Genomic DNA, 19,014 nt, shown 5'->3' on the forward strand with positions numbered 1-19,014 from the left:
CTGAACCCGAGATTATTGAGTTCAGTCAGACCAGAATTCAAATAGGATGGCTACATAAAGATATCTTTGTTGCAGCGGATATGGGGGTCCCTTTTAAAGACCAATGGGGTAGCCTTCCAGAATTGGTCCTTTGACTCATTTCATATGAATTTGGCCATCCTTCCAGACAACCGGTCATTACTTAGTTACCACGTCAGTTTGATATTTTTAGAACATTCAGGATGGATCGCCGAGGAGTGGAAAAATATCGTGGACTACTGTAAAACTGGTCATAGGCAGTAACCAGTGACAGAAAGTGAAAAGAAGAGATAATATATTGAAAAATTTAAAACCCCACATGCTTCATTTCCATGAAGTTTCGTTTCGTTTCTTGGTGACTTGTTTCTCACTGTTAAGAAAAATTCAATCTTTTTCCTACTCCTTTAAAACGGAGGTGTTGGAGCTTTTTTTTATCTCATCATTCGGCCTCCTCACTTATCTGATTTCATTAAGTATTATTGAGGTACGCCTTTTCTTTACAAACAAAACTGTAAACTGTTACTAGTACCACCACTTCTACTCAGCAATCCTTTGTAATTGAAAGAATCATCAGATTTGGTGTTATTTTTACTGTAGAAATTAGTGATTATCTTTTCTTCTTCTTGAAATTAAGTGTGTCCATTGATTTCTTGATGTTGTTTTTCATCATGGGTGGGATTAGCTTATAGATTTGGTGTTATTGTATTGAGTTAAAAGCTGTACCTTTACAGAAGATTTTTTTTTTTTTAGTTTTTGAGCTAAATGGTCATGGATCCAAGCGTATTTGATTCAATAAATGGTTTGAGAGTTAATACTGAGTCTGAATCTGATGAAAGCCTTGTGAGTTTCTTTAGATTAGAAGAGTATAGCCTTGGCCAAAATCTCATGGATCAAAGCCCTAATTTTAGTAGTAATACAAGTGGTATTGCTACATCTTCTTCTTCTTCATCATCTTCAAATGTAAGCCCTTCTTCTCCTGAAGAGTATGATTTCTCAGATGTGGTTCTCAAGTACATAAACCAGATGCTTATGGAAGAAGACATTGAAGAGAAGAATTGTATGTTTCAAGAAGCTTCTGCTCTTCAAGCAGCTGGAAAACCCTTCTACGAAATCCTCGGCGAAAAACCCCCTTCTCCTCATCATAACGCCCCTCTTTATGCTGATCATCATTATCCAGAAAATCAACTTCAGAACTTTGCTCACTATCCTGCCCAAAGTAACAACAGTAGTAATGGTAGTAATAATGCAGTTGAAATTAATTGGATTGGTGAACTTGGTGAGTATAGGTCTTTATTTGACACCCAAAGCATTCCTAGTGATTATACTTTCCAGGCGTCTCCTCAATCGTCTTTCAACCCTTCAAACGGTTTTGATTCTGTCGCTGAAGTATTAGTTGAGTCACCCCCAGTTGCTAAGGTTCAGGTTCCTGATATGTTTTGTGAGAGCGAACCCATTTGGCAGTTCAGAAAAGGTGTTGAGGAAGCAAATAAATTTCTGCCAAATGGTAATAACCTCTTGCTTAATCTTGAGAGTAATGCTTTGTTCAATAACGAGCGAAAGAAAGAAGAAGCTGGTGATGTTTTGGTCAAGCTGGAGAAGAAGGACGAGAGAGAGACATCGCCAAATGGTTCTAGAGGAAAGAAGAATGTGCACCGGGAAGAAATAGATGTTGAAGAAGGAAGGAGTTATAAGCAGTCAGCAGTCTTCTCCGAAGAGACGATCCGGAACTCAATGCTTGATATGGTATTGCTCTGTAAAGGCGAAAACGATAAAGCGAATATAACTCTCCGTCAATCCATTAAGATTGAAGCAAACAAGAACTTGCAGCAGAATGGTCAGTCAAAAGGATCTAATGGAAAGTCTCGTGGTAAGAAACAAACTGCCAAAAGGGATGTAGTGGATTTGCGGACACTACTCATTCACTGTGCGCAAGCTGTTGCTGCTGATGATCGAAGGACTGCCGGTGAACTACTGAAGCAGATTCGACAACATTCTTCCCCTTTTGGAGATGGTTCACAAAGATTGGCCCATTGCTTTGCTGATGGTCTCGAGGCACGTTTGGCTGGAACCGGGAGCCAGCTATACTCAACCCTCCTGTTCAAGAAAACATCGGCTACTGATATCTTGAAAGCTTATCAGCTCTATATGGCTGCATGCCCATTCAAGAAGATATCAAATTTCTTCTCGAACCAAACCTTTAGTGATCTGGCTGAAACGGCAACTACACTTCACATTGTAGATTTCGGCATCCTATGGGGTTTCCAGTGGCCCTGCCTTATCCAGCGCCTTTCAAACAGAAAAGGTGGTCCACCTAAACTTCGGATTACCGGGATAGATTTTCCTCAACCTGGTTTTCGCCCAGCTGAAAGGGTTGAAGAAACTGGTCTTCGGTTAAGAGCTTATGCTGAGGAATTCAAGGTCCCATTCGAGTACCATGCCATTGCTCAGAAATGGGAAACCATTCAATTCGAGGATCTAAAGATCAACAAAGATGAACTTCTTGTTGTCAATTGTATGTACCGAATGAGGAACCTACTTGATGAGACTGTGATATTGGACAGTCCAAGGAATGCTGTTCTGAAGCTGGTAAAGAAGATGAATCCCGCTGTTTTTGTCCATGGTATTGTGAACGGTGCCTTCAGTGCTCCATTCTTTGTGACACGGTTCAGGGAGGCTCTCTTTCACTATTCTTCTTTGTTTGATATGCTTGAAGCAAATGTCCCCCGTGAACATCCAGAGAGGGCACTCCTAGAGGGAAGGCTTTTTGGGAAGGAGGCTGTGAATGTCATTGCATGTGAAGGATCAGAGAGGGTTGAGAGGCCAGAGACCTATAAGCAATGGCAGGTGAGGAATGTGAGGGCTGGGTTTGTGCAACTCCCGCTGAAGAAGGACATAATGAAGAAGGTGAAAGACAAAGCAAAAGAACTCTACCACAAAGATTTTGTTGTAGATGAAGATAGCCAGTGGATGCTGCTAGGGTGGAAGGGCAGAATTATCTATGCCCTTTCTTCTTGGAGACCCATGTAAGACTTCGGTTTTTCTACACCATTGTTCACGGGCAATGAGGTTTTTTTAGGGCTTGTATCCTACTTTTGGTCCTCTAGCTTAATGCCCATGTTCCAAGGGAGAGCCAGATTAGGAGGTAATTTATTTTGGGGGTTTAAGATTTTAAATGATCAGCTTTTTTCATTTTAATATTTTTCCTGCTCGGTACTGATCATCTTATCACATGAAAACATTCCTGTATTAATGTAGGTATACTGGTAAGTAAGCTGATTTTGAGTGCTGAACTGCAAGCAACTGTTGCGTTGCTACTGGGACAGTAATACAAGGATGAAGAGATATACTTGTAGGTCAGCATATACTGCAGTCTGCCTCATTTTCATACATCAATCTAGATGTAATAGCATCCTGAGAAATGCATCTTCTTTGTGAACCTTTATTGAGCTCTACTGTAACAGATACAAGGGCAAGAGATGTGACTGAAGTCTTCGTGCTTTAGGCAAAACAAAAATGTGAAATAAATAAACAGAGTATCTTGTTAAACGATATGTGATCTTCCCTCTTGATTATTGTCTTGCATATTATTATTAAGTAATATTACTGCAACTTATTCTTTCTGCATACTTGTCAGAAACCAACTTGGTTTCCATAGTGAACATGGGTCTTGTCTGCCATAGGTGCTTGATGATTATTGTTTACCTAATTTTCTGAAAGTGTTGCCATGTATGGAAGTTTAATTGTAAATCATGTCTCAGTTCCACCTTTTGTGTTTCTTAGGTATCTGTATTGTGCTTTACAGATCAAATGATATGCATGCTTGGCAAATAGTTGAGGGAGAGCTATCATTTACATTATGCTTAAAATTGTGCACTTGAATCTTGTTAGTTAGCCAGAGCTGCCAAGGTCATGCTCATTTATGTGATACCCATTTATTATATTCTAATGAGATTCAGCTCTCACCAACATGGCTCTGGTAGGTTTCAGTTGAACTACTCAGATCTGAGCATTGATTATTACGACCTTTCAAGTGTATGCAATATTGATGATCTGCTGACAATCATTAAAGGCGAAACCATAAACAATCAATTATTCACCAAAAGAAAACTACATGATCCTACTTCAAAGTTCAGAACTGTTGGGTTTTGCCAAATTCTGTTGATGGAGCACGTAAAGCTAATATTTCATAGTGGTCCTATATTCAGAAGACGTTGATTGGAGTAGGCAAAAGACAAGATATAGTTGTTTTCTAAAATGGGTTTCTAGAATAATGAATTCTGAGACGGATTTGAGTACCACTGTTGATGGGGAGCATATTCTTATCTGTAGATAAAAACCAACCAAGTGACTACAAAGTTGGGTGAGAGAGAGGCAGATCTCTAGGACCAGTATCTGACAAGAAGGCACAATCAAAATAATTGGAATAACTTGTTAAAAAGTTCGATCAGTGGAGAAAATCGATGTTTTATCCAAGGAAGTATCTCTTTACTTTCAAAAGATTCGAATTTCGATCGCTTTAGAATTTCTTTTAAAAGGCAAAAATCAACCCAATTTAAAAAGTAGTTCTCCAAAAACGGCATGGAGGTGGTAATTTTTTTTAACATATTTGTACTGTGTATAATTTTGTTTAGTCGCAAGCATCTTTTGGTAGAAATGAAACTACTGCAGCAGGAAGAGGGGAGCATAGATCCTCAACAGTTTCCAAAGGCCGTGGCTCTGGCTCTGGCTCGTGTTTTAACTGTACTTCAGAGTCTTCTATCCTATACGAAGACAGACGCCCAGGAGTGATTTTTCGGGTGACATTTTTGCGTATCGTATCAAAAGTTATTAGTTATTACTCATTTTCATTCATCTGCCTTTAGTTGATGAAGACCCATAAAGATTAATGCAGTTGAAGACAATGATAATAGATGTCACCTGCAATAATAGGTGGTACCCGAAAAGAATCTTCCCATAATCCCATTTTTATATGGACATTGTGTTATCACAGTTGCTATCACAAAATTGATGCTGGGGTGCACTTAAGTTAATAGGAATAATACAGGATAAGGTGAGCCTAAATTATGAGAGAATGATCATATAATGCCAAGCCGACTTGCACATTCCGTACGCGACTTCTTCGACGATCTTCTAGAAGCCTCAGAAATTTTCATGTGACTTCTAAGTTGGAGGCCCCCTGGAGGGACAACTATTAAGAAAGATCATGCTATGAGACAGAAGTAATGTGAATGGAACATAACCAATCTCTCAACTCAAAGATAACTCTATTGTGTGTCACTCTAACCCCTACAATAGCAGACAAATTTGAGACAAGCAATTACTTGGGGTCCTTGTGGATCCTAAAGATCTCAAATTTAGGGGTCATACTTGAGGTCCTTGTGGATCCTAAAGATCTCAAATTTAGGGCTCATGAGTATGATGAGTGCTTTGTATCAAGAATGGGTGATGCAGGTTTAACCTGTGACCACCTTAGCACAAATTTCAGTCTTAGAGCCAGTCATTTTATGCAGTTGTGGTCCTATATGCCTAGATCCTAGGTGACTGTAGAAAGAAAACAATTCGGTTGACGGTTGATTAGTAATATTGGTCCTGGTATACGAGCGGTTAGAATCATAAACTGTAAAGCATATCCTGTTGATGCTATTGGTCCTGACGAGTCATTTTGGGTTTAACGTTAAATCAAAATAAAATAAAATCAGTCACCCTGACTGGAATTTCTCGATCTTATCCCTTTTATCACTTCTAAATATCTCTGTCTCATGTCTAACACAAAAGGAGAGGCTTAGTTGGCTCTTTAAGGGAATAAACTAGTTAAGACTTGAACTCATGTACAGTACTCAGGACTCGGTGATTTAATGGACCTGATAAAAGTCAGTATAGATTGTTTCTCGATGAGTTTATACCGAAAACAGTGCGGGGGTTTTACACATAATTGATTTAAGTGCCTAAATGTAACTCACCGTCCAAATATCTATCTGGAGTTCCTAAAGCTCTTGTAAGTTGTAAGGCTTGTCAGAATTGATTAATAGGGATGTACCTGCAGTCAGCAAAAAAATGTTTCTCCACAAGTTTCTAGCAAGTAGTCACAGTTTTTTAAGAGTGAAATGCTCGCCTAGGCGCGCGAGGCGCCCAAGGCGCCAAATTATATGTCGCTTTGCTGTTTCCTATTTTTTCCTCGACACGCCTAGAGCGCCTAGGCGCTAGGCGAGGGGCCTGGCGCCTCGCCTCGCCTAGCGCCTAATACATCATAGGGTGGTATATCAGTAAACTCGTCTGATGGACGAGTGGACTCGTACGATATAGTATATCAATAAGTTCATGTGATATATGGAGGAATGAATTAATACATTATTGCATATCAACAAGTTCATTAGATGGATAATTTGACTAATTGGATTTCTTAAAGGTCTCATACAGTTTGTACAGTTTCTGATTACTCGTCATAGCCATAAAGGTCCTCAAACTATATCTAATAATAACGGCAGAGCTACATAATGTGGAGAAAGAATCACTTGTACTTACTGCTTTCTTGAGAGTTGTTGGGAAGATCTTTAAGACCTTGGAGAAGTCTAAACCTGGGTAAGACAGTTTCATCATTATCATAATAACCGAACTGATACTCCTTTCCAATTGAGCTTCCTAACAACCAAAGACTCTTACCTAGCAAGTCAAAGAAATGGAAACTGATGAACGAAACTATAATCATGTTATAGAGATGGAAACACAAGTATATTAGAATAAGATAGTTGATGAAATGGGAAATTATGAGGAGGTTCTTTTGAAATAGAAATCCGAGAAACAGGCTAAGATACTTGATGCAATGGGAAATAATGAGGAGGTTCTTTTTGGACTGCCAAGAGTCCAAAAAGAAAGCACTTGAAAATTCTGAACCTTACTGCTGTTCCTAGTTACACCACAAGTAAAGTTGGCTGGTGCACTCGTTAGAGAGATGCAGGTGATCTGAAAACTCATGTCTATAAACAAATTTAACAAGAAAAGGAACTACAAGATTCACATAAGAAACACCAACAACTACGATACTAGATGGATAATTAAGAACATTTGCAAAATTTAAATAATGTACTCACCTAAGCAAGAAGCACACCAAACATTGTTCAGAGATTACATAAAAGTGTCTCATTCTTCTAATGGGTTTTTCTCATCAAACCATCTTGGAGGATCAAAACCAGATCCACCTGAAAAGTAAATTCATAGTTCCAATGCATCAAACGTCCAAAGGGTATCAGAATGTCAAATAATAATCAAATGCTGTAAACTAGTATCATCTCAAGATGATAACGCATTGTGCAAAATAACAACTTCACAATTTTGAAACAGCAATTCAGAAATTTGGTTACCAAGAGGATTGCAACGACAAAGACGCCAAGCTGTTAATATGGTGCCCTTTGCCACCCCATATTTTTTGTATGCTTCCATTGAGTACTCACTACAAGTTGGCACATATCGACAACTATTCGGCATAGAGATTTCTCCTGTTTAGACAACTAAGAAACTAATCAATAGCCTGTTTTGGATGGCTCTAACAAGAACCCAGAAGCGAAGAAATGCAATAGAACTTACTTTTGTAGAACTTGAGCATTGATAGAGCTGCCTTTATCCCTAAACTCTTTTCCACCTCCTCTTCCTCCTCTAAAAAATAAAAAACCCAAAACACAACTCACTAAGAATTCGAAAACCACAATAACCGAATTGCGAAACAGAAGAAGGCTATACCTTTTAAGCTGTTCTGGTCTAATTTGTCTCCATCATCTTCCAATTTACTTAACACAGGAACCAATTTTCTTCTCTACAACACAGAAATTGAAATTGTGATGACATATAAGAAACCCCTAATATTCAACTCAAGTTTAGGGTTTTAAAAACTTTACTTACCGTGGATGAAGAAACGATCCTTGCTCTGTTGTTTCTTTGTATGAGTGAAACAGAGGAACTACTAAACCTAGGTTTTTCGAATTGGGTTAAACAAATGAAGGGAGCGGCAACAATAGCCATATCCAGACTCAACTGGCGGGAAATGTAGGTTCCGCAGATTGATGGTTAGCTCAACATCCATAAAACAGATGTACACGTCAGATTTGTTTTTGGAAAGTATCTATAGGTAAAGCTTCTCCAATGGAATGCATGTGAAGATAAATGTCTAAGTTTATATATGATAGACATTCATTTTTCATAAAATTCTTTTCCAGCCCAATTTTTTAAATTAATGTGAAGATGACATGCCTTAATTTTATTAGACATTGTCAAGGTGAATGTCAAGCTATCCTAATAAGCTTTTCTTTATTAAAATACATTCCAATATACTAATTAATCATATTTAGTTCTAATAAAATCTTAAAATTACTAAAAATAAAATCTACATTTAATTATAAACAAGTCACAACCAACACCATTGGAGATGAATAACTTTTTCACCTTAAATTGAAGTTAACATTGGGATGAGGATGTCTTGTTTGTGGTTGCACCTAGGAAACACACATAACACCATTGGAGAAGCTCTTATATGGATCTGTCCTTGTCTTATAAACTGTAACTACAGTGTATAAACCGTCTATTGCCTTTTCAAAAGATCATGAGTAGGAATTACAATTACAAACCCATTTGGTAACCTTTTCAAATGTCTATTGACACATTTGGTGAAGCGTTTGTGCAAACCCAGTTACTGAGAGTTTAAAAACATCAAATAAGGTAGGGAAAGGAACAAGTGAAGCTCCCATTAGGTCAGAAGCTTTTTCCTGGGATGGGTTTAAGGCTAAGAGATAACGTTCTTATTTGATTCGATTTTTTGAACTCTAAATGCCATATAAGTATCCATGTTACTTTTCAGAATTCACCATTTAGTTGGCTCCGGATTCCACAATCAGCCAAAATTTGACACTTCTACAAGCATGCATCAAAAGAAAAAAAATAAAAAATAAACACACTTGTAGACTACAAAACAAGCTTTCGCATAAAAGACAACTAATTACTTCGGCAGAAGACAAGGCAACCGATGTGGGTGGAGCTTTGATGACCACGGGTATTTTAGGTCGGTTTTTGCCCATCTGCCTCCAATTACCCATACGGCCACACTTGGCTTCTATTCTCTGTTTTTTTTATACACAACATATCCTGCTGAAGCTTGGATGATGCAGATGCAAAAGTGATTGAAAGAGTATATCATCCTTTCATTTATCATCTCTGTCAGTATGGAATGAGAAGAGAGTCAACTCTGTAATGAGTGCATTCCTGTCCAATTACTACTTCTTTACTTGAGGATTGCTACATATCATTTTGGATCAATGAACGAACTCGTTCAAACCTTAAAAGACATTCCACTAGCATACATTAGTCTGAGTTGATAATTCAAAGCTCAATTCAGTTTTTATCTTCGATCATATCACGGTGATACAAGTCAAATTTAAAGTGTTGACAAGTTTCAAGATAATGGCATACCACGAAAGAAAGATTCGAAAAAAGAAAATAGTATCAAAACTTCCAAAACATGAGCCTGCTCGTTCTCATGAAAACATATTGAAGGCAAAATTAAGATGATAAATAGTAAATGCAATGACATGAATATTGGGTGTAGCCAGGGAGATACGCAATGGGAAACTGATTTGGAAATTTTCTAATCTGAAAGTGAATATAGAACAACAAATTGCACAAATACAAGGTATTATCACCTGTTAAGAGCTCAATCCTGTCTTTTCTGAGCCTTTGGCGGTCTAAGATGATTCCAGTTCAGTTTCTCACGTTTTTGCTTCTTATGAGAACCTCTACTGTTGTTCTCAGATCGTTGGCCACGCCCACCACGAAGATCTTTTGGAGGTTTATTTGGTTGCTGAATCTCAGTGACACATTCATCGTCGTCTTCATAATAACCATCGAGTTTAGCTACACTTGCCCTATCAGATTCCGCTCGCAAGGATCCATTTTCTCTATATAACATAGTAAGCTATCAGTAATTTTCTCGGACAGTTTCCACAGTACCACAACAAAAACCAGCCTCTTAAAGGGGGAAATACAAATATCAAATGACCATCTCCACTGACTTTCTGCATGTCACATAAGTAATTTTATAAAGCAATTTTGAGGTTGAATCAAAGGTCACTCACCTATCAGGTGCTTTTCCATCAGAACTAGGAGAGGGCATTTGTGATTGACCGGGATTTGCTGCTTCTTCATTCAATTTCTACCAAAATAGGGCTTTGAGATGAGGAGGGTGAAAGCCAAAAAAGGACAGTTTTTGAAAAAACAAACAAACAGTAAAACTGATTCAAGATACTTTATATCTTAATACTCACATCGATTACAGGATTAAAACTTTGAAATGACATCCTTCCTTTCACCGAACCTGGATGGGGATTCCCTTCTATTATGACAACACTGCAGGAAATAAACAGATATAAGTTAGAAGCTTGCTTCTCAAATTTCTTTGAGGCCGACCAAAGCTAACTATCTTAGCAGCAGCTGCAACTTACAACTACAAATTTCTATTATATATTATGTCGCCTCTTATCCTGGTTCTTACATGAAAATTGATCCCTATCTATTGGGAGTTCAACATGCTATCTGTTTCCTCCATACGTACAAAAGGCTCTCACAGCTAAACCATATGAATGTCATCAGGACAAAAGTTAGACATACTATGTTCATACGAGTCCTCAACTCTCAATAATCCAACTTGGTTTTCACGAATTAATGACAATAACCAAGCGATAACACCAACATAAACATTACTGAACATATCATCAAAGGTGTATTATTGTGTTACCCCTCACTTTTCCTTTCTTTGTAAAAATACCCACGAAACGTTAGAAAGTAAGTTTTAGTGAAGCTTAACTAGTACTTTCTTGTCGCAATGTAACACTATGTGGGAACCAAAACCCAGACCTTAAAACTCAAATAATAACCCTTTGGAATTACTTTGAAATTAGGGGTATTTTTTCAGTTCTCTCCATCTTAAATTAGGGCAGTGGAAAAATTGGGGTTTGAGTAAAGTTAAGTGGCTGATGTCAATACTATTAAAAATCATAGATTTATATTTCAAATTCTTCAATTAGAGTAACAGAAGGTGGATACAACCAATAAACAAGATTTAATGCCAAGCAACATTGACTAAAGATGTAAAACCAGAAATATATACAAAAAGGAAACATATTCAAAAACAAAAATACCATTTTTTCTTTTGGGTATTATTGGGTGAAGAGACGTTGGCAACTTCTGTAACCTCTACGGCAACTTCTTCTTCTTGTTTAGCTTTTTCTACTTTTGGAGCTCCCCTTTGCATGAACTGAGTAACAAATTAAACCCAATTTGAGTAAAAGATATTACAAAATACATATTGAATCTTGATAATTAGGGATCAACGAATACCTTTAGGTTCTTCAAAGTACTGGAAAGCTCGCGCTTCGCCATTATAACTCAAGGAGGTGGAGAGCTGTTACCTCTCTCTTTCGAAAAACAAGGGTTTTTGTTTGTGTTTTGGAAAGGAGAAAGCAAAACATAAGGGTTTACAGAATTAACACACGGGAACGAATCATGAAGAGACCCAAATACACGTAATTCCACTAATACCCTTGGCATATGAAAGCCACCCAAGATGCGCCTAAGACTTTTTGATCTCAATTAGGAGGCTTAGGCTAAGTCCTATCGGTGTTAATCTAGCGGCTAGATTAGCAATCCACGTCAGCTAGGACGATCTCCTAAGTCCTATGGTAGTGCTAATCTAACAGCTAGTTGCTGAATAGAACATCATTGAACGCCGAATAGTTCAGCGCCCAGGTGAACGCTGCACAGAACGGCGCTTGACTCAGTCAACTGGGTAGACAGCGCCGCACCATTCAGGGCTCAAAAAATTCTATATCTCCACAGAAGCTCGACCTTCTTCCTCACTTCTCACTCATTTTTCCCCCATTTCTCCCGAAAATGCATGTCCAAATTCAAGAGTTCTAGAATTTTCTTTTTCAAATTCCTTCCTTGGGCTTGTTCTAAATCGAATTTGTGATTGATTGAAGGTGGTTTGGTGCAATTCCATCCACGAAATCATTCGAGGTAAGAAATTTAATTTTTAGGTTTAAAGTTTTTTTATTATGCGATTTCATTCAAATTGATGATTGATCTTTCGTATTTAGATGATGTAGATGATATGTGTATGATTTAATTTGATTATTTGTGATGTTTTTTTTTGGGATTTAATTTGATTATTTGTGATGAACGAAAAATGAAAATTTGATTTTTGTGATGAAAATGAATGATATTTTGTATGATTAGTTTGTAGGTAAATTTAAATGATAATTTGATTATTTGTATGATGAAAATGAATGATAATGATAATTTGTATGATAATTTGATTTTGATTAGTTTGTATGATTATTTGTGAAGAAAATTTGTATGAAATTTAGTCTGTATGATTAATATTTTTTTTCATGTTTGTTATTGATTGTAGTATGAGTATGGATGAATTGCTAGATCGTTTGGATATAGTATCGCCAAAGACCATTGAAAAACATGTATGTAAAAATACGAAAGATCTCTGCAAAGTAAACTTTGGAAGTAGTTTGAAAGAGGTTGAAGTATATTATAAAATTGTAGTGGAAAATAATCCGGAAGCACAACGATATTGTGACAATTGTGGTTTTTTTTTTTTTTTTTTTCTTCTGTTTTTGAGTTTGATTTCGCCAATGGGGATAGAGGCTTAGTTGAAGCTATAACTGAGAGATGGTGGGAAAAAACGAAGAGTTTTCATTTTCAAGAGTTTGAAATTGGCCTCCTTCCTGTAGATTGGTACATGTTAACAAATTCTTCAAAAACTTGTTCCCAAAATGTGTTGCGTGTTTGAGACGTTTCTAAAGGATTTGTGTTGTTAATTTTGCGAAAACTTCTCACCAAGTTATTATCTTCGGCAATTGAGAATCCAACCATGCTTGAATTTTGAATTGAGAATTTAGGAGAAGAAGAAGAGAGTGAAACTTCACAAGTTTGGGGTGGGGAATTTGAGTTCATGTGTTGAGTTTATATAGAGAGAAGAAATGACCTGAGCTTGGGATGGAAATGTAGCCGTTAGAAAAGCGCTGAACAGAACAGCACTTCACCTAATAGCCGCAAGATCAAAAAATAGCCGTTATTTTCAACGACAGGGATGTCAGCGTTGTACCATTCCGCGCTCTGGCGCTGCACCATTCCGCGCTGTGTAAGTTCAGCCATCAGATCAAGATGACCGTTAGATCTCAACAGCGTAGATTTAATGGAGTTGGAAATACCAACAACTATATTTTCAGGCTACCCTATAAATAGAGAATTACTTCTCCTTCATCCCTCACACCAAAATCAATTGATTCTCTTCTTCATTGATCTTCTTCTTCTTCTTCTTCACATGATTTTGTTCATACAAAATTATTGATTTTCTTCTTCTTCTTCTTCTTCACATGATTTTGTTCATACAAAATTATGAAACACTTTAGTACACAAGAGGATGAGGCACTAATTCTTGGTTGGGTTATAGCAAGCAACGATCCAATTAAAGGAAAAGATTAAAAAGATTCGATATTTTGGAAGAAGATTATTGAAGAGTATCTTAAAAGATTTCCTAGTGGTACCGAAAGGGATAAAAATTCATTGCAATCAAGGTGTAACACGTTGAGAACCGAAGTAAGAAGATATATTTCACACATTAGGCCCTACTTCCGAAACAGACCTACTGGATTGACAATCTAGGATTATGTAAGTATCTGTTTTTTTTCTCCATTTTGATCTCTTTCTTTCTTTCTCTAAATTTTTTCATTCATTCTTTCTCTAATACATTCTTTTTTCCCAGTACTATCATGGAAAAAATAATTATAAAGCAGAGTTTAAGAGACTTTGGAAACATGAATCGGTTTTCCAGATTTTGAAGACCTATCAACCCGACTACAATCCTGAGGTGAATAATGATGATGGAGTTGGTACTTCCGCCCAACCTACTCAAGAAAGTCAACATACTCAAGGAAATGAAGCTAAAACTAGTCATCTAGCATCTATGGATGAAGATTTGGAGGATATGGCAGTGTTTGGTAGCTCATCATCTACTCATAATTCTGAAACCTCAGACATATCTCCTAGAAGACGTTTTTTCGAACAAACAGATGATGTTAGAAGTGCAGGAAGAGATAATGCAAAGAAAATGGCTCGTGAGGCTAAAGCATCCAAAGAGCAGATGAAAAAATGGATAAGCTCATCGAACTTCTTGAAAAATCACAAGAACAAAGGGTTGCAAAGTATGAAACAGAGGAAGAGTACCTCAAGAAGCACTTGGAAAACTCTACAATCTTGGCAAAAACACAACAAAGGGAAGCTGACTTGAAGATCCTACACCAAAACTTGAATGAATTAGAGGAATGGGAGAAACCCCTCTACAAACTATGGAAGAACGAGAGTTTGGTTCGTAATGGATTACCACCAATCCTCTAAATTAAAGTGACATATTAGTAGTAATAATTTAAGTTATTTAGAAGTTCATTTTTAATTAAGTAATTTAGAAGTAGGATTTCAATTTCAATGTGCTTTTTTTATTTTTTAAGTTAATTAAGTTATTTTAATTTCAATGTACTTTTTAAATTTCTTCAAAAAATCATTGTAACCTTGTTTTGCAATATTAACGAAAGATTTCCTTTATTTTGGTAAATTTTCAAACAAACAACCATTGGAACAAATTGTCAAATATTTCTCAATTCGAAATTTGAAAACATAGCCGTTGGTGATGTAAACTAGGTGTAGGAAAAAAAGGACATCTAAAAATTGACAATTTGAAAAAAATAACCGTTGTAGTGTAAAAGCGGTGTAAAAAAAGTCAAGCGTTGTATTGTGCAGCGCTAAGGTGAAGCGCTGAATAGAACAACGTCTGTATCTGGCGCTTAATAGTTCAGCACAGATGCCCTGGAATATTCTTCCAGCGCTGAACCGTTTAGCGAAAAGGTGACTTTTTTCGCGCGGAACCATTCAGCGTTTCCATCTCGCTGCTAGTTGAACTGCGAGCACATGCTAGGAGAGAGAACTTGTGTTATCAAATAGGCCACACTTTTTTTTTTGAATTGCAACACTTAACTGCTAATCTAGAAGCTCAATCTAGCCCATAGGACTTAGCCTTAATGACCTTCCAGGGGCCTTGTTGGGAAAATGGTGGAATCAAGGTTCGCTAATTGAGGTATTTCCCCCATCCAAACACATTCTCGTGGGTACCCGTCTCGTTTGGGTAGGGTTTTAGCCACACAAATGAGTATGGGTAATACCCGCAATCTAATCTATGGGATCGGGCGGAACAAAAATTCAACGTCCCCACCCCCGTCCCTTTCATCTTATAGAGGTGTAGACTTTTGTACAAGAATTTGTATTGTATTGTATTTAGATTTATACTTCCATCACTAAGCCGAGCTATTCTTCCAATTATCATATTCTTGATCGTTCTTGTTTATTCATCACTTTCACTTCTTTGTGGTGACCAGACACATTCTCTAAAAGTTAAAATAGAAAAATTGAAGCAGATAGTCAAATGGTTAACGTGGACAAAAATAGAATGAGGAAGGAAAAAGGTACAAAAAGTGATAGTCATGTATAGGTTCTATCTGTTCATTTTTAGATGAATTTCTGAATTTAAGATTTTAACATACATTGTTTTTACATTATTGTTGTTGTTTGAATCATTTTTAAGTGTTGATTATAAACAAATTTATGTGTTAAATCAATGTCCTGGGTAACCCATGGGAAACCCGTCTCATATGAGAATTCCCCATACTCACCCCGTCCCGATTCATGTGGATAACGTGACGGATATGGGTATTTTTCTTTTACGAATGGGGCAGTGAATGAGATTGGCATGCCCGCCCCACGGTCATCCCTATTTGTCATATCGAGTATTAGTTCTTATTGGTCCTCATAAATACAAATACATATACAGATATGATATGGCGATATCGGTAATTCTGACTGTAACTAATATTGACCATAGTTAATAGAGTTAATGGATTTTTTTATCTGATTTAGGTATTTACCATTTTCTATCATGTATTGATCATAGTTAACAGAGTTAATGGATTTTTTTTTTGAAATCTGATTTAGGTATTATGTTTTCTATCATGTAGATTTTTATATATTCAATCTTTAAATACAAGCACAATAGATAAGTTAAATAAAATTGATTGAGTCATTGGATCCAAATAATATTGGAATTTAAATAAATTATTAAATTGGATATGACTGTATATTTCATTTTGTTTACTTTTCATAATAAAAATGTGAAAATATTATAAAATCATATATAGTTAAAAAAAAATTCTAAAATTTGAATAACTAGTAGATGGTTGACTTTGTTCTTCTGATTGAATATGTGTAGGAACTAGATGAATCTTCGTAGGATCCTTCACACCTTCCCAATATTCACAAATATATCTATACATATTGGAAGCACATAAGTGAAAATTTCCTGAGTTCGTTCATATCGAGATTGATACAATAATTCACATGTACCAATTTGTAAAGAGGGTGACGAGAACAAAGTAGAGGAGTAGAAATTAAGCGGTTTGGGTTTTGTATTATTTTGGAAGAAGAGACTCTAAAATGGAGTCTTTGCTTTTTCTTTTTCTTTAACACAATCTTTAGCCAGAACGCATCTGTTTTCGTATACAACCAAGTCCTTGGATTCATTTTGTTTGTTTTTATGGTGTCAGGAAAGATATCACTAATACGAATGAGGTTACATTATGGTTGGATTCTATGAGTTACCCAAAACATACTTATGTCATCCAAAATAAATGGAATCGCTAGAGACTTCAACATCTTACTAGAGATCGTGTAAATATGTGGCCATCCAATTCCTAAATATGAAAAAGGAAACTGAAGCTAAGCTCATCAATATCATGACTAACTAGTTCAGAGTCCACTCCTAACTAGGAAATCACAATCACTCAACTTTGGGCCCCAACCTTTCGAGTCGGCCCTAGTGCCCCCAAGAATTTTTTTTCTTCCAGAATCCATAATTTGGCCTTTATTTCTTTTACATTAATGTTCAATCCTCAAAATTTCAGATTCAGTCCTCCTATTTCTCAGAATTTAGTCCACCAAAATTTAGAAAGAAAATTCCAGCCCCACTTAATACTAAAACCTGGCTCCACCCACTAACCCAACCACGCATCTACATATATAAAACTGTCTTTGAGGTTGCATAACTTTCCTTTAAGAGTTCAAAAAAAAGACAAGATAGGATCATTTGATAGTAAACTAAATAATCCTTTATCCATATATTTTCACTAATAGCTGAACTTCCCTTATATTAATGAATTTAATCATTTTAACTAATTAAACGTTAGTGGTTAAATCAGATTCATGAATATCATTAATAGTTACTATCTGGAAATCAAAATTAATTTACATTTTCAACCGTTCTATTCTTGAGAATTCATGAACTCCCGGCCGTAAGTTTGAACTTACGACTAAGAGTTCATGATTTTCAAGCTGTAAAAGATCCAACAGGCATGACGACAACCACCAAATTCAGTCGTTATAAGTTATTATCCTCTTACGCTAGGTCAGCTAGCTGTATGTTATTCCAGAGTCACATGCGGTTGACTTTTAGAGTAAGTTTTTTTTTATTTTAAGTTTACAACTAGAAATTTTTTGACAAAGAATTACTTCTACTGTTAGGAAAATCATATTACAGCTAGGAAAGTTGTGATGAAATCAAGATATTTTTAGAGTCACTTACGGCTTAGAGTTTATATTTCTCAGCCGTAATAGTAAAAATACCTAACTTGCAGCCAGGAGTTCATCATCCCAACCATAATTTGTTGTTTACGGCTAGGGATACATTAATTCCAGTTGTAGGTAATAAAGAAATTGAAAACTGTATTCGAACTTGATCAAATCTAAACAATCAAAAGCAACAAAAGATGATTGGTGTGTCGACTCTTACCTAATAGAAGTCTTGGTTGGAAGCAGAGACGGAGCAGAAACTTAACTACGAGGAATCGAAGTATTTGTAGGAAGTGCAAGAAAGCAAAAATGGGCCTAGGAGCTCAAAATCTTTGAAATTTTAGACTATGAAGCCAGGTGGCAGGGTATGCAGTTGCATACCCTTGCTAGTTGCATACCTTTGCTTTAGGCTGAGTTTGGTAATGCTGTGGCTTTTGCAGAAGCGCTTTTCTGCTGTGCTCTGCTGTGTAAAAAAAAAACAGTTAGGTGTTTGGTAAACTATATACTAAAGCTAAAGTTGATTAAAAAAGTTATCAAATTGTGTTTGGTAAAATATTAGTTCAGTTATTGTATTCGTAGCAAATGACTAAAAGAGACAAAACATTTTAATGTGAAACCACCTTACGGGATAAAAAAAAATCAAATTAAGATCAAACAATTATTTAATATTGGCTCTTATTTTTATTTTTGATTAATTTTTTTTTTTTTAATTTCACCACATATATATTTTCTTTTAAGCTCCCATTAAACTTTTAGCGATTTCATCTCTCAATTTTTCCATTTCTTTTGAAAATAATAATCTTTGAAGAGCATGATATAGATTGAAAATAACAATCTTTAAGAAATATGATATGGAGAATAAGATATTGATTGTAAAAGAGATAAGGGCAATTTTGGTCATTTATAAAAAAAAGTAGGGATATAAAAGAAAAATGAAGTCTTAAAATTAGGTGGGACCAGAGCTTATGCTTTTGGAGCTTTTAAAGAACCCTAATTTGGGGCATACAAGATAATTTGGAGGCATACATAATAAGACAAAAAAGGGGGTTGGAAATAGTATTTCTAGGCTATCCCTTATCCAACCTATTTTCATATATGCCAAAATACTCTTATGAGATTAGTGTTAAATTAGTGTTAATCTGATTAATTAGTGTTAATCTGATTATTTAGTTTAGTGTTAATTTAGGATCATAATTTTCTTTTTAAAGATTAGTGAGTTATTTTTTTAGAAAAAGAAGAAGGAGGAAAGAAGAAGGAGAGGAGGAATTTTTTTTT

General features: G+C 36.1%; 3 protein-coding genes across 5 annotated transcripts; 1 reads left to right on the plus strand and 2 right to left on the minus strand.

Annotated features, from left to right (window-relative positions):
* Positions 1–339: 339 nt before the first annotated feature.
* On the plus strand, positions 340–3,765 carry LOC113308398 (scarecrow-like protein 14). Its single transcript, XM_026556864.1, has 2 exons — positions 340–3,160; positions 3,274–3,765. Exon 1 carries the CDS (start codon positions 781–783, stop codon positions 3,043–3,045), a length of 2,265 nt encoding a protein of 754 aa, XP_026412649.1. The 5' UTR covers positions 340–780; the 3' UTR covers positions 3,046–3,160; positions 3,274–3,765.
* Positions 3,766–6,346: 2,581 nt separating this feature from the next.
* LOC113313452 (UPF0161 protein At3g09310-like) lies at positions 6,347–8,118 on the minus strand. 2 transcript variants are annotated; one of them, XM_026562220.1, is made up of 6 exons: positions 7,912–8,118; positions 7,753–7,825; positions 7,600–7,668; positions 7,377–7,511; positions 7,107–7,214; positions 6,347–6,593 (listed from the first exon to the last, which is right to left on the minus strand). In XM_026562220.1, exons 1-5 carry the CDS (start codon positions 8,029–8,031, stop codon positions 7,156–7,158), a joined length of 456 nt encoding a protein of 151 aa, XP_026418005.1. In that variant the 5' UTR covers positions 8,032–8,118; the 3' UTR covers positions 6,347–6,593; positions 7,107–7,155. The 2 variants fall into 2 exon arrangements, with proteins under 2 accessions (XP_026418005.1, XP_026418004.1); XM_026562219.1 differs by having other exon boundaries at positions 6,347–6,678; positions 7,912–8,115.
* A 699-nt stretch (positions 8,119–8,817) lies between these two features.
* Positions 8,818–11,528, minus strand: LOC113309026. Of its 2 annotated transcripts, none has more exons than XM_026557457.1 (6): positions 11,395–11,528; positions 11,196–11,311; positions 10,323–10,404; positions 10,134–10,210; positions 9,702–9,956; positions 8,818–9,216 (listed from the first exon to the last, which is right to left on the minus strand). In XM_026557457.1, the coding sequence occupies exons 1-5, from the start codon at positions 11,434–11,436 to the stop codon at positions 9,713–9,715; spliced, it is 561 nt and encodes a 186-aa protein (XP_026413242.1). In that variant the 5' UTR covers positions 11,437–11,528; the 3' UTR covers positions 8,818–9,216; positions 9,702–9,712. The 2 variants fall into 2 exon arrangements, with proteins under 2 accessions (XP_026413242.1, XP_026413241.1); XM_026557456.1 differs by having other exon boundaries at positions 8,818–9,337.
* Positions 11,529–19,014: the final 7,486 nt, after the last annotated feature.

Source organism: Papaver somniferum, chromosome 9 (assembly GCF_003573695.1).
Source record: "Papaver somniferum cultivar HN1 chromosome 9, ASM357369v1, whole genome shotgun sequence".
In the NCBI taxonomy this organism is placed as follows: domain Eukaryota; kingdom Viridiplantae; phylum Streptophyta; class Magnoliopsida; order Ranunculales; family Papaveraceae; genus Papaver; species Papaver somniferum.